At 37.1% G+C, this 22,865-nt stretch overlaps 1 protein-coding gene across 1 annotated transcript in view; it reads right to left on the bottom strand.

The window, feature by feature from the left end:
* Positions 1–1,297: 1,297 nt before the first annotated feature.
* The window catches only part of FLT1 (fms related receptor tyrosine kinase 1), a 172,356-nt gene continuing 150,788 nt past the window's right edge, over positions 1,298–22,865 (bottom strand). Inside the window, exons 25-30 of the mRNA XM_074303574.1 lie at positions 20,578–20,677; positions 9,723–9,828; positions 9,498–9,640; positions 6,551–6,635; positions 4,143–4,237; positions 1,298–1,913 (exon numbers count right to left, since the gene is read on the bottom strand). Coding sequence (XP_074159675.1) covers positions 1,712–1,913; positions 4,143–4,237; positions 6,551–6,635; positions 9,498–9,640; positions 9,723–9,828; positions 20,578–20,677 — 731 coding nt within the window. The 3' untranslated portion in view covers positions 1,298–1,711. The remainder of the gene's footprint in view (positions 1,914–4,142; positions 4,238–6,550; positions 6,636–9,497; positions 9,641–9,722; positions 9,829–20,577; positions 20,678–22,865) is intronic.

Genomic DNA, 22,865 nt, shown 5'->3' with positions numbered 1-22,865 from the left:
ATCTTGACTAGCATCTTTTATCCCTCACTGCTTAGGCCCAATGACTTAAGGCAAGGGATAGAAGTGAAAGTGAATATTCCTCCCCTGGGTGGTTGATTAGCCAATATCTCCGAATTCTAATGGTTTGCACAGAAGACATAAAATCTTACAAGGATTTTAAAGTACTTAATAGATAATATCTAGTTCATTTTTTCCCCAGAATTCTGTCTAGGAGGGAAGGAATTCCAATCAGATTAGTTATTCAGCTGAAATAGAGATTTAAATGTCTTTCTTGTTGCCTGATCATATTGTAAGAGGTGAATTAGTGTAATTGGTTTCAGAAGTGGACTTTTTTTCTCCCATTCCCCAGCCTTTATTTTGCCAATTTGAAAATCTTGCCCTTACAGTCTTTCTACAAAAACTACATCTTCTCTCTAAACTTCCTTTTATGAATCACTATACAAAATCTGATACAAAAGTTATATAAATAGTTTATTTAGCTCCTGTACATAAATCCTACTAATGAAAATGACATTCATTATCGTAAGACCCTGAGCCCAACATCCAGCATTTATTAGACCCAACAGTCATCAGACCAAACTAATGACCCTAAGCTTCATGTGAACCATGAATGGGAGCAGGAGTCATCCTGGCACAGTGTGTAGAACTCTGTGCATAGAAAAGACAGATCAGTGAGAACTGTTAAGGTCAACAGGATAGAACATGATCAATGGTACAGTGCTACGAATTATCACAATGAAAATTTCTTGGTATGAGAATGTTTTACATAGTAACATTTTCAAGGAATGTCTTTTTTCTTCCCTTCCTCTCCTGGCATTCAGGGGAATTTTTTTTTCTCTTACTCCATTATTCTTTCTACTCCGTCATTTTTATATGCTCCAAATCTAAGATATATTAGGTTAGGAAAAAGCATGAAGCCCCTTTATGAAGTAGGTGCTATGCTATTTTCCTAATCCCTAATACAGAGACATGCCTCTTTTTTTGCTTTTTCCTTTCTTTTGTCTACTCTTCTCTCCTATATCCTATTCCTAAATTTTGAGTTTATTTGTTGTATCCATGATAAATATTTAGCTTGCTGTTGTCCCTCAGAGCTTTAAAAAAATTCTATTCTTGGTTTCAGTGCTGCTGGGTCTCCAGACAAAAGGGTGACCTAAAGCCCAGAGAGCTTTAGAATAAAAATCAAAGATAGTTATTGCTCTCCTAGAAAATAGGAAAATAGAATTTAGAACTGGATAAAGCCTTGGCTATCATCTAATCCAATGCTTTCATTTTATAGGTCAGGAAACCAAGATCTAAGTAATTTTCCCAAATTAAGCTGAAATATGGGTCCAGATCCCTGGCTCCAAGTCAGTGCTCTTTATATCATGCTACCTTTTAAATTTCTTTCACTGAACAATCAATATTCTTTCTTGATTTTCCAAATAAGCCAGGTGCGAGACTCCCCAGGGGCCTAAGAGGATAGGGTTATGCTGTTGGGCCCAGAAATAATTTAGATCATACTAAATATCTAGAGGCTTTAGTGAGAATGCCTCTGTTAATGCTTATGTTTATTTATTTTTTGTTAGTCTGGAAAAGTACTCTTAAAAAAATTAAAATGGCTCTTGTGAAAAGGAAAGGGGTTAAAACATAAGTGTATTACACTGGAGAAAGCTAATTTATATCAGATATAAATATGCATTTGTTTCCTGCAATACTTCTTTGTACTAAAGTTTTAGACTGGAGGGTTGGAGTATAAGACCACTGAATTGTAGTCTGGAGGAGGAGAGCAGCATGAGATCTTCCTTTCCAGGTCAGAGTTGTCATATGTAAATCTGCGATTGACTTCATTGACATGACCACAGCTGGAATGGCAGAAATTAGGCCTGATCATATCAGAAAGCCCCGATTCCTTGCTTTTGCTGGTCACTTTTAAGCTGCAAAGAAAAAAATTTTAAAAGTTTGTTTTGTTCTGCTGTTTTCCTGGAAACGAACATGTCACATATGTTAATGTGCTAACCAGTACATGCACTCAGTTCCCATTTTACTTGGCTCTATTTTTTTCTTAAGCTCAGATACCCATTATGTGATCAGTTGATCAGAAGAACTGGATATGTGGGTAAATCAGGGAAAATTCACTATCAGTGGTGGGAAAATAATCTAAAGGTAATATATATATATATATATATATATATATATATGTATATATATGTACTTTTTGTCAATCGGTCAATAATAATTGTTTCCTGTTGAAGGGATGATTTTGCCACTATTTTCATAATACATATTTTCAGCAATGGAAAGGTCCTAAAAGACTAAGCCTAACCCATACCTTAATATTCTCTTCTATATCATCCCTCCTTTTGTCTTTGAAACATGTTTCTCCCTCAACTTAGGAACTTTGGGGAGTATGAGAAAATAACTTTTCCCACTGATTTAGAAGAGTTAATGATTTTTTTTGCATGGGTTTTTTTTTTTTTTTTTAATCATGCTTTATTAGCATGATTCAGTTATTTTATTTTGGTCCATGAGAAGATTCTATACTAGATAGAGGCTCAAGCCTGAGACACATTTCCCTTCCCTGACATTAAGCTTTACCTACTGTGAAGGAAAACATTGTGGAAAATAAAAATTAATGAGACTTCATATTATTATGTTCTCCTGGGGCATTTCCAATCCTTTAAGTATAGCATTAGCAAGTTAGGTTTATACATAATCATACAATAAAGGAATAAGATCTCAGAAATTGGAGAAAACAACTTCTGTGTTCAGCTTAACACATTACATATAACCAAATAACTAATTTAGAAAACTTAGTTTTTCACCTCTTCTCAGAATGTTAATTGAAATATTCTTGTTGATACTGCTACCTGAAGTAATAAATAAATTACATTTAGTGTGTCAGTCTTTGTTATATCCTGATTGGCAGAGGACAAATGGCCTGATTAAAATTTTAGAATCCATATAGTAGATATTATAGGCTGGATTGTTCCCTTAGACAAGTAAGTATAATAATCTAGTAGGTTCAGGCAGCTATTCGTATTAAAAATGTTTCAACAGCAGAAAAAAGTCATAGGAGACTTGGATGCCTTTTATCCCTACCCCTTCATTGCAAAGTTACTGTCTCCTTATCTTCCATGACTCAACACTGCATTATTATAAGTCATATTAATGTTTAGCTTTTAAGTGGAGTCAAATATATTACATTAAGCTTGGAAACATACTGGCCACTCCAATTTCCTTTTAGTTTGTGACTTAGAGCTATTTAGTGTGCTAAATTGTTCAATTATACAGACATGTATGAATCTATCTATTAGGCATTTTTGTCACAAATGTGCTATTTAGATCAGTTTCTTGCCATCATAGGCAAGGGTTGCACAAAAGGACAGAAAGAAATAGACTTGACAAAAGGCCGATCCTTTCCAATATCAGCCTAACCAGGAAGGGGAAAAGTATCCACCAAGAGCTGTCTTTCTTGGATCCAGTTCCCATTTGCTAGATCAGAAACACAACCAAAAAAACTGGGGTGAATGGGGCTGATGAAAGAGCATGGATGAGAGAGTATGGCATTTTGACAAAAAAGTGACAGGGATGACAGGATAGAGCTAGATGCTCTAGCTTTGTACTCTTTGCTTAAGTCAGACAGGTAATGTCTTTTTAATGTAATGTCTAGGTCATTGTGGTAATGGGGAAAAGGCAGAAGAATCAAACATTTGGCTACCAGAAAGTGGAAGGATTAAAAGACCTTTACTTCATAGGGATCAGTTTGGATGACCTTAATGAGCAATAGCAATCATCTTCTACACAAAGAAAAAGGGTGTTCAACTACTTTCTTCTTATCAAGAGCTAATCCTGGTATAATGGAGAATGAGAGAGCATTTTCCCTTGGGAAAAAGTTTTCATTTAGTTTTTCATTTCTTTGGAACCAAGTGGTTCTTGGCTGGTAAATCATGACCATGAAAATGTAGAGATGTTAAGGGGTCTTATTTGATACCTACAGCCCTAAGAAAAAGCTTTTTATGAAACGCAACTTAGGGTAAAATCTAGTTTTCTATACATTTCTGAGAAAGACTGAGAGTAGCCAACCCTCCAGTATCCTCCTTTATAAATAATTACTTCCCCTTGCCCATCTCCCCATTCCCTACCCTGGGTCCCACATTCCCTACCCAAACATCAAGGTGGACTTAGGTTTGCTCTCTGTCCAAGTGAAGCGCTTTAGTTCTTGGGGTGCCAACACCATGCCGCTATCTGCCTGATAATCCTATGGGAGGTAGAATAGGATTAGATTCTGTGATCATCAAATGTACAACATAGTCTCAAAGATTCAGACTTGACCCATCGTGCATTGGGTGTATGTCTGAAACTATTCCATGACTTCCTACTCACCATCAACTTTCCTTATGGGTATTCATCCTCTATCCTAGCCCCCCAATTATACAGACATGTATGAATCCAACTATTAGATAGGCATTTTTGTCACCAATGATCCCATATATTGAAATTGAATTCAACAAATATTTAAGAGAGAACACTAATATTTGGGGGAATCAGAGGTTTCACTTCTCTGTGGGATCTGAGGAAAGAAAAGGCTGGATGAAGAAGATGGAATAAAAATAGTATATATGAATTGCCAACAAATTAGATATGCGAGAGTGGTGAGGGATAAGAAAAAAGAGGAGTCAAGGATGTCTCCAAGATAATGGGTTGGGTATCTGGAAAAATATCTGGATAGTCTGTAAGAAATCACAGAAATCAACTGAAATACAAGGTATAGAAGAGACCATGTTAAAGGGATATCATGAGTTCTATTTTGAACATACATAAAGGACACAGGGGAGGAAATGTTCAGCAGACAGTTGATCATGCATAACTGGAGAACTGGAGCAGAACCAGGGCTGGACTTCTTATACAAAGAATCAGAGCCGGACTTATTCCACATTTTGGAATCATTTTAATAATTATGCTTTCTAAGCCCACAGAAGATGTGGTAGAAAAGAGCATGGTGTTGATTGTGTAGATGGTATAGAAATGGTGTAGATGGTGTAGAAAAAGAAGAGAAATGGTCCAAAAATGGCGGAGGAAGAATAGTACATCCAAAAAAAAAAAACCAAACCCAAACAAACAACAAAAAAAAGGCAATTATGGAGTGTAGATAGGGATGAAATATTTAAAAAGTTTCAGAGATCAAGAAGAATGAGAAATGAGAGGGAAAAAAAAGATTACTATATTTAACGGTGAAATTGGTAACCTTGTCTATAACAGTTTTAGTAGCTAATTTTATTTATTTATTTATTTTTTCCTGAAGCTGGGGTTAAGTGACTTGCCCAGGGTCACACAGCTAGGAAGTGTAAAGTGTCTGAGACCGGATTTGAACTCAGGTACTCCTGAATTCAAGGCTGATGCTCTATCCACTGTGCCACCTAGCTGCCCCAGTAGCTAATTTTAAGAGTTTGGCAGTGAAATAAAGAAGAGATATAAGATAAAGATGATAGGCTAATGGAATGGCATGGTCAAGTAAAGGACTTTTAAAAAAGTTATCCTGAAGGACAGTGAATGGGAAAACTAAACCTTGGTCTGGAATCATGTTACATGTTCTTTTTTTGGTATGTTCTTTAAATAATAAAAATAAATACATGGCACAGTGGATAGAGAACCTGCCCTGAAATCAGTTAAAATCTGACCTCAGACAGCCTCAGACACTTACACTTCTAGCTGTGTGACCCTGAGCAAGTCACTTACCCCTAATTGCCTCATCCCTCCCCCACACACACTAAAAGAAAAAAATTAATGAAAATAGACTTGTAAAAACAATAAAAAAAAATGTATAAAATCAGCCTCCTCCTTGTCAAGGCTAGCACTTTTACATGTATACTTGATCTCATCCCACCTTTTTCAACAGATTGCAACTTCAGTCAGCCCACCTCTCAAATTGTCTCTCTAATCCATACAAAAACAAAACAAAACAAAACAAAAACCCCAAACCTTCAGTAGGTCCTATTTTTTCCTAAAGCTATTGTCCTATGTATGTCCTTTATTTCTTAGCCAAACTTCATAAGATTAGGTACACTTACTGTCTAAATTTTTTGTTCTTTGATTACCTCCACAATCTTCCCCCCTTAACCCTTTGCAATATGACTTCCAACAATATCACTCAACTGAAATTGCTCTCTACAAAGTCAGCAGTGTTTTCTTAATTACAGAATCTGATAGAGAAACATAATCCTCAGCAATAGTAAAGGAGTGATTGTACCAATATTATGAACTAGGAAGATTGGAACAGTGATGTCTTCAACAGAGAAAGGGAGATTTTGAAGAAGAGGAAGGCTAGGAAAGGTAGAGATAAAGAGTTCTGTATAACCAGTTGGAAATGTCCTATTGGTGTAGGACTGGAAATCAGTGGAGAGATTAGATCCCAGAGTCATCTATGGAGAAATCCATTAGACCCTCAGTACAGTTCTTGTTACTGAGCAGTCTTAAACTGGTGCCAGCCAGTGGAACTGCAGGAGGCTCTCTGATGTGTGGTCATAATCCAGATTAGAGCAATTCATCAAGGATGTGAATCTATATTACTTACCTCAAACACAGTAGTAGCTTTTGGGGAAAGCTCTTCAAAGGTTTTCACTCTCTGTGGGTGCGCGAATTTGAAAGCATTTACATATCTGCTCAAACAGCAGAGAGAAAGAAAAAAAGTCAAGTCTGGGAAAAGGTATGCAAGCTTTGGTTGGCTAGGAAACTGTAGAGGGACTGGGTGGTACCCAACATAAATAGATATCAGTAGGGATTGATATACTCTTCCCGCAGGTTGAAATTTTAATAACTTTCTTCTGGGAACCCTGATACTATCATTGCTACTTCCAGTAGAGTCCATTAAAATCCTGATGTATCAAGCCAAAAATTGCCAAAAGACCCTTCTGCAGAAGTCCTTGCCTCCAGAAATGCTTTGTCAGTCACTCACCAGGGATCCTTCTCAGTGAATGAGCTCACAAACTCTTGAAGGCCTTTCTGAGCAAAATCACCACCCAGAGAGAATAATAGTCACCTCCTCTGCAGAAGGAAGGGAATGCAGGAGAGAGAACTTTGGAGGTGAGTCCCTCCCCCAAGATCTGTATGATCTCAATCAAGTTAGCATACTATTTTGCCTTTCAATTTTCTTCTCTGTAAAATGGGGATAATACCTGCATCACAGATTGCTGAAAGGATCAAGTGGGATAACATTTTTAAGGTGCTTTGTAATCACAAGTGCTGAACCTGGAGTTAGACCCAGGTTCAGATTACTTTGAAACTTTGTGTGTGACCATTTTTTCATCTTTAAAATGGGGATACTAATTTCTAAACTTCTGTTTCACGGGATTGCAGTGAAACTCAAATGAGATGATATATATAAAATACCTTGCAAACATCAAAGAATTATATGAGTTATTATTAAATATCCATCATTTTTAAGTGTGGAAAGAACTTAAGAGATCAGTGAGTCTAACCCCTTTTATTTTACAGAACTACATCACAAAGAGATAAACTGATTTGCCCAGAAGTTATGTGGGTTGGTGTCCAGACATTTGTACTCCCATGCTACTCTTTTGTGACCAGTAGCACTTGGCTTTGGGACAATTCATGAGAATGGAACAATCCTTGAAGCAAATTCATACAATAGCACAAAATGATCTAGTTGTCCAAGAATGAGTAAGTCAGTGGTTAGGAGAAGATGAGATTGTGCACATTGGGGGAAAGTAGAGTTTTTGTGGTTCCATTCTTGCCATGGATATCTTTGCAGATTTTTAAGATTCTGCTAAGTAACTCACTCACTTTTTAAAATTTTAAGTATTTGAAGGGTTATGATGTAGAAGAACCTCTACACTTGTTCTTTTTGATTCCAGAAGGGAGCACTGTTATCAACAGATAAAAGAGATAGGGAGGCAGGTTTCAGCTCAGTATAAGGAAGCACTTCTTTTCTAAATGAAATGGGCTGTGCCCAAGAGTTAATTTGATCACTAACATTTCAAGTACTCCAAAGTATTATCCTCAATTTAATCCCAAGGTAGGTGGCACAAATATTATTGTCTCATTTTCAAGATGGTAGAATTTGGAACTTTAGAGACCCTTGAGTCCCCGGATTCCTCATTTGAGGAACTGGGCATGGGATGGCTAAAATGACTTGTCAGAATTGCTAGAGACTATGGGAAGATTTAAAACCAATTCTTCCTGACTCCAAGTCCAGCAATATAAATCCACTCTACCATGCTGCCTCTTATTTTATAAATGAAGAAACTGAGGCTTTGAAAGTTTAGATGATTTGTCCATGGTCCCAAAGCTAATAAGTGTGAGAAAAAGAATTCAATCAAACTCAAGTTTTCTGACTCTACAAAAACTCAGTGTTGAAAGGAGTCTCAGAGACCATCTGGTTTAATAATACCTGAACAAGAATCCTCTCCACAAGATCCCCATAGTAGTCCTTATTGAGTCTTTGCTTGAAGATGTCTAATGAGGACAGATTATGTCCTCTTCAAGCAATCCATTCCCTCTTGGATTGCTCTGTGAGCATTTTTTCTTATTTTCAGCTGAAATCTGATTCTCCAGAACTCTATCTCTTATTTTTAGTTCTGCTTTCTGGGACCAAGGAAAACAAGTATAGTCTGTATTCCACAAAACAGCTGTTATGGAAGTAGGTTCAAGCTAAAAGCGATTAGAATTTTCCCCTCATTGACATGTATCATCCAGGCCCTGGGAATATGCCCAGGACTTAACCCTTGATGCAAAGTAAAGTTGAGTTTGTCCTGCAGTGTTTTGTCTACCCTACTTAACCCTAAGGTAGAAAAAACATTGCAGGACAAACTCAACTTTGACTAAGCTGAGCTTGAGCCAGATGCTCTTTTGCCTATAGACTCTATTTAAACCCCAAACCTTCCTAAGGAAGCTAAATCCAGATGTCCTGTTATTTTGTGCTGGATTCCTCACCATCATAGGAGATTTTTAAGCAGAGAATGGATGACCACTTGGGGAGATGATGAAGAGGGGAGCTTATGCTTAGGGTGGACTTTGTTGATTTTTGAAGTCCCTTTATATGTAAGGCACAATGATTATAGAAACCTTTTCTAAATATATGTGCTTGCTATGTAATTTCTGTCTGTTCCTGTTACATTCAATGCAGTTGTCTATTGTAGAATTCTCTTGAATACTCTAGCCTGAGAAGTCTGCTTCTGAAAAGCTTTGCAAACTGTGTCCTGGTGGGAAGAAAAGAAACTATGAGGATTCTAAGCTTTTAGCATTCTTGACTGAAAGTCTCTAATGTTTTTCCTACTTACAAATCTTTCCTTATAGTGAAGGATTCTTTGTTCTCTGGGAACATAAATCACCTATTTTATATGACTATATGGTGTTGATCCCAATAGACTGTAAACTCTTTGGGAGAAGGAACTATTCATTTTTGTCTTTCTATTTCCATTGCCTAGCACAGTTAATTGATGCAAAGTAAATATTTAATACACTTTTTGAACTGAATTGAATTGAATTGCCTTTTGTCTTACCTGACATCATCAGAACTTCCTGAATTGAATTTTGGAGTTGAATTATCTTCTTTGAAATAGGATTCAGAGAAGGCAGAGGTGGAATAAGAAAAGCCATTATTTCCTGTCAGTATGTTATTCAGGGGGATATAGTCTTTACCATCCTAAAATATCAGAAACATAAGATATAATGGCACATATCTTTTTTAAAGGTATTTCATCCCTTTCATACAGATTTGGCTCTACCTTTTGCACATTTGCTTGAAGTAAGTCTCCTAGTTTTTCCACCAATTCAGAAAATTTTGGTCTCTCTTTGGGATCCTTATGCCAGCAATCCAACATGATTTGATAGCTGTTAAAATGAAATACAAAGGGAAAGAAATGAAATTCAGTTAATACTCTTTTTTGAGTTGGAAGTTTATATGGTGCCACTATAGCAATAAGGATTAGGTATTGTCATTACAGTATTTTAGAGGAAATAGTGATTTCCATAATCTTTTGAATTTGCCCAAAGCTATCATGTGGGAGGATATTTGTTTCTTTGAAAGCATTCTAACTGAAATTTGAACAAACTGACACCAGATGTGTAACCCAAATTCTTCGTGTGATAAGATAAATGCTTTTTTCTATTAAATTATTGAAAAATAATACATGATGAGACCACATACAAATAATAAATGAGGCTCTATGTAAATGAAGGAGCCAGGCTTCCAACTGACAACTTTATATTCAGGTCCACTGTTCTTTCTGCTTCAAAATGGGACTTCATAAATATTTGGAAAGTTGAATTGAATTAAATTCTCTTGGCAATCATATAGCATAATAAAACCTTTTTATTTCATCAACCAAGTTTGTAAGAAAAAAATAATTTATGACAATGAACTACTATAAAATTATTCTAAATTTTAAAAAGTGATATACATTAGTAAAATGGAAAGAAATAGAATACAAGGGTACAAATCAAACTTGAGTTATTATCAATTCTTTTGTAGTCAAGCCTTGGTTTTTCCTACTTTGCTTTTAAGAAAAAACTTCCTCCCATATATGATACTATGGACATTGAAATATTTTGAGATTTTTATTTGCCATCTAGTGCTTGGAATTAAAACTAGCCTTTTCTTTTACTCTGATCTATAATTGTTCTAACAAGAGAACAAGAGAATCTTTAGCTTCTTTTTGCTCTTACAAAAAGGTCTTACACTGCCTTTCCCTCTCCTCTGAGCCTCTCTATTTCTTTTTCCTTCCAAAATCAGAAACAGAATAATTTATTTTTGCACCTGTTATATTTCAAAAGAACAGCATAGTTGTCCTTTTGCAAATTGTAGGTTTCCTTCCTTGTGCCCCACTTTTCTGACCCTTTGAATTCATTTCAAATATTTAAGGTTATTCAGTCACTTTACTTAGCAATCATATACACTCAAATTTTATAACCTGCTTTTTGACAGGAATAACTTACATGAATTTGCTTTTTTATTTTCATAAGGATCCTAAACTTTTTTTCTCCTAAAACAATTTAAATTCAAACAAAACAATAGATAGTACTTTAACCAGAGATTATATAAGTAATACCAAACATTTCTGACCACTTCCTATCCACAGCAACTCTAGAAGCAATTGCCATGAGCCTCCATGGTAGCTGTCTACCTGACAGAGCTTCCTGGCTCTTCTTTTTGGGGAGTTGTTTTTTGTTTTGTTTTGTTTTGTTTTTTCCATTTTATCAATTCTGTTTTTCAAGGTGTTATCTTCTTTTTTCCATTTCATCAAATCTATTAAGGAGTGGTTTTTATCAAACAATTTCTGTGTTTCCTTTTTCAAAGCTCTCATTTCTTTTTCCCATTTTTCTTCTAACTCTCTTTTAAGATCTTTTTTGAATTCTTTAAGAGAGCCTTTTGAATTGGAGACCAACTCATATCACTCTTTGAGGCTTCATCTGAAGTCAGTTTGCTTTTAGTGTCTTCAGGGTTTGAGGTCTGTTCTTCCCTGTCTCCATAATAGCGAACTATGGTCAGAGCTGTTTTTAATTCATTTTTAAAGGTTGAGGTTTGATCTTGGAGCAAAGGGAAGATTGTACCAAGCTTCCTCTACGGGGTGACAGGGCTTCACCCTGTCCTGGACCCAATGCTGCCAGCTTCCTTCACATGCTGGTTGGACATGGCCAAGTCCCAATTATTATGCTGGGATTCAGGGGCTCACTATTTGACTTCTGTAGTTGTGTTGGAGGTCTCATAGCTGGTCTTCTGATTCACTGGCTTCTGAATTCACACTGCCAATGCTGCTGCATTTTAGCTAAGAGACTCCTACTAGATTTTCCCTACATGTGGAGGTTTCTCTGCCCTGGGCCTCCTGGTGCTGTGCCTACACTGGTTGGACTATGGTCCCCCTTGCCTGACTGAGACATACCTTTTCTAAAGTTCTTCCAAAAAACCTTCTGTTGGAAATTTGTTAACACTCATTTGTTACAATATCAACTCTGATGTTGATTCTGAGGGAAGCCAGGAAGAATTCAGACAAAAACCTGGCCACTCTCTGATACCTTGGCTTTGCCCCCTCCTGGCTCTTCTCTTTGGAGAAAAACTTGAGGCTCATGAAAGCTGGAGGGGGAAACTTAGAGACACTTAGGATGAATAGCAGGTCTCTTGGCTATTATCTTTGCTATGATCTAGCTATACTATTAGTCAAAATTAGCTTTTGTAGATTGGCCTGGAACACTAACAAATATTGGTAGCACTGTCTCTATTGGCAAACCCTATCAGGTTGGAAAGGCTTTAAGTACAGCCTCAATACTAGACTGAGTCTGTTTTTCAGGGTCCAATTTAGCTAATAATGGAGAAACACATTCTTATTAGACTAGTAATCAAATAACAATTTTTGTGTTGTTTTTTGTCATGACAACTAATAAAACAAATTAGAAATAAAATGACCCTTGGTCCGATGCAACCTCTTTCTGCATCTGAAGTGATGACAGTAAAGAGGTGAAAAAAGCAACAGAGGGAATTATATATTTATAGATCATCAATAAGCTTCAGCTTAAATATTGGTACTTTAAAAGTCATTTCCAAGATCAATGAATAATGAATAGACACATTCCTGGAGTTGCTGAATCATATCAATCCTTACATTCTTGATGTAAATGAAACCAGAAAAAAGGAGGAAGGTACAACAAAATGGAAAGATGGCTAATGACTATTCCTTACCAAGACAAAGAAAAGAATTGGCAGAATAATTTCTTTCATATGTCCAAAAGCTGTAAGAAACATTATTTCATTATCACATTGCAATACTAATGATAAGTAAATGCAAAAAATTATCATGGAAATAATTATAGCTTACACACTAGTAATTGTTGTTGAGAATGAAGTAATAGAGAAATTCTTTGAAAAATTTATTAAGATTCTCCATATCAAATTTGTATAATTTCTGATACTTGATGACTTCAAGAGAAGAAGAGGTAAGAATAGAAAACAATTATGGGAAAACATAGCTTGGGAGAAATAAATGAGAGAAATCAAAGGCTTGCTTATATGGCAGCCACATCATTTAAAAACATTTTCTTTGAAAATGAAATGGAAGGTGCTGGATGTGGTCAATACTAAATAGCATCACAAAGAATGAAACGGATCACATTTTAGCAAACAGGAAGAGATATTGATATGTGTTATCCATGAGTCAATAGTTTTATAGTCAGACCATTAACCAACTTCTCAGAGCTAAGATCAGAATTTATGATAAAAAAGAAATAAAAAGAATGAAAAAAATATAGTATGTAGTTTTAACAATTTAATCTGAATTATTTTTAAGTTATTGAAAATTTTAAAATGGGAAGTAAATAACAGAAAGGATATCAACAGTAACTATAATGATTTCATCCAAAAGTTAAACTAATATAAATTATTTGCCAAAAAAAAGAAGACTTAAGAGAACACAGACACATCTTAGTCAGCAAATATTTGACTTGCAAAAAGGAAGAGTGAAGGCTTCCAAAGGCAGCGTTAGAATAAATATCTATTATATCTTACAAAGAAGTATGATAAATGTTAATGAGCAAAATTGGTTCATATTCATATATATGCTGCAGATGACACAATTGTGAAGGAATTGAGGAACTAAACTAAAAGAAATTCAAAGGAACAGATGATAATAAAGACACGGGGAAACAGTCTCAGGCCTTATCTTTATCAAAAAAGTGACCAATAGAACATCAGTAATTACTGACTTCCATAACAACTCTTTTATCCTCATAAAATCTTTTTTCTTTTGCTGAGGCAATTAGAGTTGTGACTTGCCCAGGGTCACACAGCTGGTAAGGCAGATTTGAATCTGGGTTTTCCTAACTTCAGGGCTGTTGCCCTGTACACTGCACCACCTAGCTGCCCCATCCTCACAAAATCTTTATGAGACTTATCTGTACAAGAGCTGAAGGCAACCTAGATGAGAATATTACTAAGGAATAAATAAGCTTTCATAAATAATATTCAACAATGAAGTACATCTTTTTGACAACCAAATAAATTATGACCAGAATATATGATCCTATTGTGCTTATTGTTTTTTGATTACAAAAAACATTTGACTTTGTAGAACAAAATGCCCCCTTATAGGCCCTTTTACAGTAAGGTTTCTCCCATCTATTCATTAAAGTCATTCAGGAGTTCTTGGGAACTATAAGGATAAAAATAGTTTTGTTCCATGAGCTTCTGATAATTAAAAGAGGAAGATGTATTCTCACTAAAGGTAATTTGCCACCATGATGGATGCTTCATTCACTGTAGAGTCCAAGCTGCAGGGGAATTTCCTGTGAATAGTTAGTACTCCAGATGATTCTATTTATGGGTGATTTGGGGGTTGATTGTACCAGATCCTAAGACACTGAAAAAACTCCTGAAAGAGATCTATAGCCCCACAAAAAACACAAAAAACTTTATTGCATTTGGTGATCTCATCAGCTCCACTGGATTCAATTATGAAAGAGAAATGAAAGAAGGAAGGAAAGAACAGGAAGGGAAAGAAGGAAATAGGAGGAAGGGAAGGAAAGAAGGAAAAAATAAAGGAAAAGCATGAGGAAGAATTGTACATGATGTGTAGATGTGGAGAGGTTGTGATCTATACTGATGGAAGGAATACCACTGTTGAAAGAGTGCCCAGTGTTCATATTTGGTTGGCGTTAGTTGTTTCATCGGAGAACAAGGCAACAGCAGAAGCTCTTTAGCTGAAAAAATTTTAGAGGAAGCTGGAACCTACATAGCCAGCCATGAAGCCACATACATGCCATTGGAATATCTGAGGGTGGCAAATGGACAGAACTTTCAGCTGACCATTTTGCGGTTTTTCTCCATGCCCATCTCCTGCAGCCTGATCCACTTGCTAGCTCCCTTTGCTTGCTAACCTCTTGGTTTGGACTCTGCTTTGGCTTTGTGCACTGCTTATGGCCTCTGGCCTTTTGGCTCTGTGATTACTTATCTTGGCTTGCTCCCTTATTGAGTTTACCTGCTACTTTCCCAAGAATGGGCTTGCTGTGACCTCTTTTCCCCAAACTTTTCAATTTGGGAAAATTTCATATCCATAAATGACAGGTTCCCTTAAAAGGGCTGTGCAGGTTAGAAAGGGGACTGATTTGTTTCTTATTCAGCTCTGCCTTTTTGCTTGCTCTTGAATGGAGAGGAGACATTCTGCTGTCTCCCACATGAGATGTCTCAGACTAGCTTTTAGACTTGCAAGTATCACAACTCCTCCTCTGTAGACAGAAAGCTTCTCTTCCCTAATACCTCCAGGTCTTTCTCCTCCTACACAGTGCAGGCTATGTATATACAAGACTTATGTTCTAGGAAATGAGAGTTGAAGACAACATTATGGCTACAGTTTTCATATATTCAGTCTACATAATCAGGCAGACATTACCTTTCCCAAGTGATTTTAATAATAAAAATAATAATATTAGCTAATGATTTATATAGTGCCTATTATATGCCAGCTATTACTCTAACTGATTTATAATTATTATCTCATTTTATCTTTACAAAACTCTGGGAGGTTGGTCTTATGATCTTCATTTAAGAAACTAAGGAAGAAAGGTTAAGTGTCTTGCTCAGGGTCACATATCTAGTAAGTGTTTGAGGTGAGATTTGAATGCAAGCCTTTTAGATTCCAGACTCTTTTTCTGTCTGTGTGTGGGTGTAATTGCATATATGTAATACTCCAAAAATTGGTAGTTTAAAAAAATTTTGGGTACAGTTTTTAAGAGCTTAAAATTAAGACTTTTGAATCACCTTATATATACATATGATTTTAAAAAAACAAACCTATGATTTATTTCAGTGGTAGAGGGGAATGCATCATGAAGATTGCTCTCTACCAAGACACAGTGGTACCTGTCCTCTAACTCAATTTTACAGAGTTTCCTGGAGCATTGGGAGTTTATTTGACTTGCCCAGATTCACAGCAGTATGAGTCAGAAGAAAAACTCTGACTAGATCACCCTCATAGCAAGGCCAGCTCTCTAGGCTCTGTAATGTGAGAAAAAATACTTCTTGGGTTCCAAGGTATTTCTCTGCCTCAGGGTCTTATGTTGATCCTCAGCTACCCTCAACATGATGCTGATCATAATATTAAGGGAGCCCTAAACCTGTGGTAGGCATCTTGGAGGCTACCAGAATGAGGAAATCAACATATAATTAAAACATAGATAAAGCAATTGGACAACCTTTTCCCCCAAGTAGAAATGAGAAGGTGAGAAGGGTCATACTAGGACCTTTCTTCCTTGGGCTCCTTGGAAAAAACTGGCCTTGGGCATCACTATCCTAGTGGGTTTTTTTTTTTCTAGAAACCCAATAAAAAAGACCACCCACAATTCCTTACTGTTTTTTCTCTGATTCTGTCACTCCTTTTGCCTGAAATTCAGATGCAATTCAACCCAGCAAACACCAAAGTAAAAAAAAAAATATCAAAACATTCATTGCTTATTCACTTATTGAACAACCATCTGATTAAACAGACACTGGGCAGGGAACCAGAGATTCTGCTTTATAAAATTTTACATCACTAAGTAAATAGCTTAAAAAAAGTAAAGAGATGACATCAGTCACCATCATCCCCTTGGTCCTTCACAAATGAAGCCAGGACCTGGGGCAAGGGGCATAGAGCCTGAGGAGGAAACTTCTTTTCTAAAGAGGCCGCCTTAGAATTCTAGGACATATCATTCTGGGTCCAGTTCAGGTCAGAGAGGCCCCGTCCTGGGAAACTGCTCTCCACCCAGGTCTTTCTAAGGTTGGATTAGAAAGAAGGAAACCACTTCAACAACTTCCAAAAGAGTTGAAGCAATGACAAAGTCTAAATGCTGCATTTCTAAGCAAAGGTTTCAGAACAGGTCCCCTGTGCCTCACTGATTTTGAAATAAATTGATCTCTAGAGGAAAGGATCTTTTCCCTCCTTGTTTTTCATAGGTCTCCTAAGAGGATGCTTGGGTGCCTTTAATAAATGATTTTTAAATGAGTAATTAATTGGGTAATATTTGATTTGAAAGAGTGAAAGAAATTTAAAAGTAAAGTATTCTAAATTCCTCAGGATCTACACTTTACTCCCCTCTCCCAACATAACCTCAGTGCCATTGCAGACCAGAATATATAGAGGGTTTGGTAACATTGTCTTTACAAAAAGACCCAATTTTTAATTTTTTGTATAGCTTCTTAACGAAGCTGCTACTGGTAATAGAGACCTACTCTAGCTACTTTTAGATTAATGTAAAAGATGAAAGAAAATCCTTCTGTGATTTAAGGCATGTGTAGACCCTCAGAAAAATTTCTTCTGTGGAGTTCAAATTGCTTCTATCCAACAAACACTTAATAAGAGCTTACAATGAGTAAGGCATCATGTGCTGGAAATATTTGGGGAGAAATAACAGTCTCAAGGAGTTTCTAGCTGAATTGGGTGGGGGAGTATGGGAAGGACAAGTATACAGATTAATCTATGATATAAGGGAGAGGGAGAGAGAAATGTGTGAAAGAGAAGTAAAGTAAAGGTGATGAGAGATTGCTTTTTCTAAGGGTGGGGAATCAAAGATGTATTTAAGGAGGAAGGGATACTTCAGTTGGTCCTTGAAAGGAAGGGGGGGAGGAGGGAGTATAATAGATAGATATAGATAAAGGAGGAGGAGGAGAGTTCAGGAATGGGGAACTGTAATAAGCAAAAGCATGGGAAGGAAAGGAAAAAAAGGATAAAATGGAGAATGAAGCATAATCCAGCTCACTGGGAACTTAGACATGCCAAAAAACAGTTGTATAAATCATACTGAACTGGAAGATTAAAGTCAGGATAAATAATTTATTTAAATTAAATTAAATTAATTAAAAATTAAATAATTTTATTTAAGTAAAAAATAAATAATTGGAAGATAATGGGGAGCTATTGAAGATTTTTAACAAAGGAATTAAATGCAGTAGTAAGATTCCTCAGGCAGTTTGTCTGAGGGATAGATTCAAAAATCAAATGTAAATTTGGTCCTGTAATAGTCCCCATGTACCAAGATTTTAAACAGGAGTCCCAAAATGTTTGATACCTTCATTCAGTATCAGGAACAAGATATTTGGATAATACTTGACTTCCTAAAAGACTCCCAATCCTTGGGGCCAAGCTGAAAGCTCTTGGAGAGCAGGGTCTCTGACTGTTTGTCTTTAAACTCAATAAATATTTGTGAAATGAAAAAAAAAAATGAAAATGAACTCTCCCTTTATTAAAAAAAAAAAAAAAAAAAGATCCACCCAGGTCTCCTGGATTCATTTTTCACTTTATCACTAATCCTTGGAATCCTGATGTTCCCAGCCTCCTTTCATAATGAATCCAATCTAGGCTGCTGACAAAACAAATCCTCTCTTTCCTTCCCACTCTCAATCTATTTTCATTGCTGTGGCTTTGGGAGGCTGTGTTCCTTTCTCTCCCTGTCTGGTTTCCTATCCTAAGGCTGACCCAGCCTTGTCCCAAGGAAATGATAAAGGAGAGAGACAGTGACCTTGTACTCTTTTCCATCAGTCCTATTGGCTTTCTCCCCAGAGACTTTGAAAGGCACCCCATGGTGGAGGGTAGAGGCATGGATAGGAAAGTGCTGACAGCCGGCTCAGGAAAGGTGGTGCTACAGGGAGGTCCAGGTCCCTGTAAGCAGGTCAGTGTTTCTGCAACTGTCATCACATTCTTGCCCTGGCCTCAAGTTGCAAAAACCATGAGGTTTCTAAAGGAGAATGGAATATCTGGAAGAAGCATACAACTATCCAAAGCTACAACAAGGCTTTCCCATGGGATCTGAAGCATCCCTAAGATCATATAGCCACATAGCATTAAAAATGCATGTAGTTCAGCCAGCATCACACTGAAATGTCCATCAAAGGTGGCAATAAACCCTATTCTTCAGTATCAGTTTACCTTCATATAAAGTGCTTTATACATAATATATCATTTTTAGCCCTTGAAAAGTCTTCACAAGCTATTAACAGGTATGTTAAACTGGTACAAGAAGCCCTCCCCACTGTGGTTTGAACTTAATTAAAATATATTTGGGAAACACTTAGCAAAATAAATTTAAGTACAATAAAAAGAGAAAATGTTAATATATGATTTTCTAAATTAATATTCAGCTGTCAGGATCCTTATGAATGGCTTAGTGCCCCCTTCTATCTGAGTTTGACATCCTTGTGTCACAGTGCCTAATACATAAGTGTTTAATTGTTTATTAATTGATTGATCAATGAGCTAGAGCAACTGAGCTGAATCTAATAAGATAAACTTCAACAAGGAAAAAAGGCAGTCATATACTTGGGCATAGAAATGCCAGCCCTCAGAATATAAGATGGGACAGTTGTGGGTAGACAATGATTGTTCTATAAAGGTTCTGTAGGTCCTGGTGGACCGTAAGTTCAATAGGGTTAGATACCTTGAGGTCACAGCCAGAAAAGCTAATATAATCTTAGGGTACTTTAAAAAGGGCATCTCTTCTAGGAACAGGATTCTGTTTTAGGTTCCATGATTTAAGAATATTGAGAAGATTGAAGGGCTGAAGAGAATTCAGAAGACAACTTGGTTAGTGAAGGGCCTGGAATTTATGCCATATGAAGATCAGGTAAAAGACCTGAGCATTCTATGAAAAGAAGACTTGGAGGAAGAGAGGGAAGAGGAAGCCTGGCTTAGATATATAAAGGAGGGATGTGTCTTGTCCTGCTTGAGTATAGAGAACCACAAGTAAGAGATAGCGGTTGGGAAGAAGTAAATTTAGGCTTGATGTTGAGGAAAAATTTCCTCCAAATGAAACAAGCTGCTTTGGTGAGTTCTTTGAAGGTCTTCAGCTTGTGAGAATGGTAAAGTGGGAATTATTTTATGTATTGGTTAGACTTAAAAGACCCCTGAAGTTCTTTCCTTCTCCCAGATTTTGTGATTTTATAATTGAGATTTAAGGAATGTTATCACTCTAATTTTGTAAATAGATAAATTGAAAGAAGTTAAATGAACCAGAAAAGTATCTTGCTCTGATCACTCTGCTTGTTATGACTTGAACCCACGTGTTCTGCCTCAAACTCTAGGTTCTCTGGGTTACATTGAACAACTTCATTACCTAGTTTCATATGAAGGAACTTCTTTTTCTTTAACCTATATCATTTCACTCTATTTCTGTTTGCATCCTAAATCGATTCTATCTTGTTCTATCTTTAGTGGGAATAGCAGCATCCTTTTCTTCTGGTCCTTTGAATCTGTGTGTTTATTCATTCACTTTGATTAAAACATTATTTCTAGAAGGCCAAGATCTTCAATCCCATCCCTCAATGACTCAACTGTCTTTGGTTTCTTAGTCCTAGATCATTCTTCCCCCTACCTAGCTGTCTCTCAAGTCAAGTAAGAAGGGCAAACAATTGAAAGGGTTGGAGTGAATCAATGGAAATGCATTTCAGCTATTTGAACAGTCATAATTCCTGATTTAAATGGGAGTGGAGGGCAGAGATAGTACATAGGATCCACAATTAAGTCTTGATGCTAAAAACAAAATACTTCCCTTATCTTTACTAGATATCTTTACTAGATGAATTTGAAAATGTCAATTCAGATATAAAAATATCCATTCAAATCTCACATTTCAGAAGTAGCATATTCTGGAGCTCTCATTCTTGTGCCTTCCTTCAGACGACTGCAGAAATCTTCATCAATTTGCACTCCTGGATATGGAGAAGCACCTAAAGATAGGATATAAGGATAGAAGAGTCATTTTATGGGACTTGGGAGAGTCTTTCTTTCTTTTTTTCTCCCTCCCTCCCTCTCTCCTCCTTCCTTCCTTCCTTCTTTTCTTCCTTCTTTTCTTCCTTCCTTCCTTCCTTCCTTCCTTCCTTCCTTCCTTCCTTCCTTCCTTCCTTCCTTCCTTCCTTCCTTCCTTCCTTCTTTTCTTCCTTCCTTCCTTCCTTCTTTTCTTCCTTCCTTCCTTCTTTTCTTCCTTCCTTCCATCCTTCCTTCCTTCCTTCCTTCCTTCCTTCCTTCCTTCCTTCCTTCCTTCCTTCCTTCCTTCCTTCCTTCCTTCCTTCCTTCCTTCCTTCCATCCTTCCTTCCTTCTTGCCTTCCTTCTTTCCTTCTTACCTCTGTCCCTTTCTTTCTCCCTCCTTCTCTGTCTCTATCTCTCTGTCTCTGTCTCTCTCTGCCTGTCTCTGTTTCTCTGTCTCTCTCTTTCTCTCCCCTTCTCCCTCTCTCTCTCCCCCCTCCCTTCTTCCCCTCCTCACAATGATGTGATTCACAAAATTCATGTGTCTTAAGGAGGAATTGTTTGCAGTCAGAACTCAGTATACACTGTTCCTCAATAAATGAGGTCATTGTCTCAAAATAAATATTTGTCAGTGAAACACATAATTGTTTCACTTGCTTCTTGATGGATGGGCACTGGGGCAAAATGTGCTGGATTTTTAATCCATTCAATTTAACTAGCCAGCTATCTAGCATTAATTAAGTGCCTGTTATATGCCAGGCACTATGCTAAGTAAGCACTGAGTTCAAATCTTTTTGTTCAATCACTTCTGATTCTTTATGATCCCTTTTGGGGTTTTCTTGATGAAAATACTAAAGTGATTTGTCATCTCCTTGTTCAGCTTATTTTATAGGTAAAGAAACTGAGGACAATAGGTTAAGTAGGTCTCACAGCTAGGAGGTGTTTGAGGACAAATTTGAATTCATATCTTCCTGGAATTCTACCCACTGTACCACCTAGCTGTCCAGAAAATCCTCACTTTGCTACTTACTAGTTATGTAACTTTGGGAAAGTTATTTAACTTCTTTTTCTCCTTCTTGGTTTCTTTCTATATAAAATGAGAAAGATAGACTAGATGACCTCTGAGGATCCTTCCCAGCTGTTGGATTGCTGTTGGAATTCTATCATTAGGGGTTCATTATTTTCCCAGCTGTTGGATTGCTGTTGGAATTCTATCATTAGGGGTTCATTATTTTCTGATTTACCATACCACTATTTTGAAATGCAAATGAGGTGTGGTGTGTGTGTGTGTGTGTGTGTGTGTGTGTGTGTGTGTGTGTGTGTGTGTGTGTGTGTGTGTGTGATTTTAAACAGCCAGAAATTCTGAACTCCTAGCACTGGAAGAATGGGTGTTTCATCAGGTTGGAGAAGGAGCTTGGGACACTTTGGGTGTAATGACCAGGAGAAGATTGTGGAGATGTGTATGTGTGTGTGTGTGTGTGTGTGTGTGTGTGTGTGTGTGTGTAATGGAGAGGAGAGATTAAGAGAGAAGCACCCTGAAAACACAGGCACCTTCAAAGGGGGCAGAAAGGGAGTCAAGGAAGAGGCATTATTTTGCCCAGGGCTGGCCTTGCCAGCTGGTATATATGTTGTGTTGGATGGGATGCATTGTCAAGGTTTGTCTTCTCAGCATCCCCGGCTGCAGGCTGCCCCCACCCCCACAACACTGGCAGGTCTTTTGGCAACGGCTCCCATTGGACTCCTCAGCTGCAGCTCGTCCCTTGTCTGCCTTAACATTTGTCTGGACTTTCCACTGATTAGTGTCAATAGGAAGCAGCTGGGAATACTGCATTGCTGGCACTAGGGCCATTAGGGCTGGCTAGCAGCTTTCAAAGAATGGAAGGAATAGGTGCCTGTCATCGAAAGCAGGGGAATGATTTTCACATGTTAACAGGAAATAAGAGATGTTACTGGGAGACTTTTATTTGCTGTGAAAAGCAAACTCTTGGCAAAGCCCAAAAGAATCTTGAACTGAATCTTGAGCTGGCTATTGAACACTGACATGTGTCTGTATTTCGCCCCATACATGTGTGTGCAGATATACATAGTATATGTGTGTATACATAAATACAATTTTGAAAACATTTACCAGATGCTCAATTTCTTTATCAGACTACCCTTAGCCCCAGAAG

The sequence above is a fragment of the Sminthopsis crassicaudata genome, chromosome 3, assembly GCF_048593235.1.
Source record: "Sminthopsis crassicaudata isolate SCR6 chromosome 3, ASM4859323v1, whole genome shotgun sequence".
Classification (NCBI taxonomy): Eukaryota; Metazoa; Chordata; class Mammalia; order Dasyuromorphia; family Dasyuridae; genus Sminthopsis; species Sminthopsis crassicaudata.
Note: the sequence above shows the minus strand (reverse complement) of the source record. Positions and strands in the feature narration are given on the sequence as shown.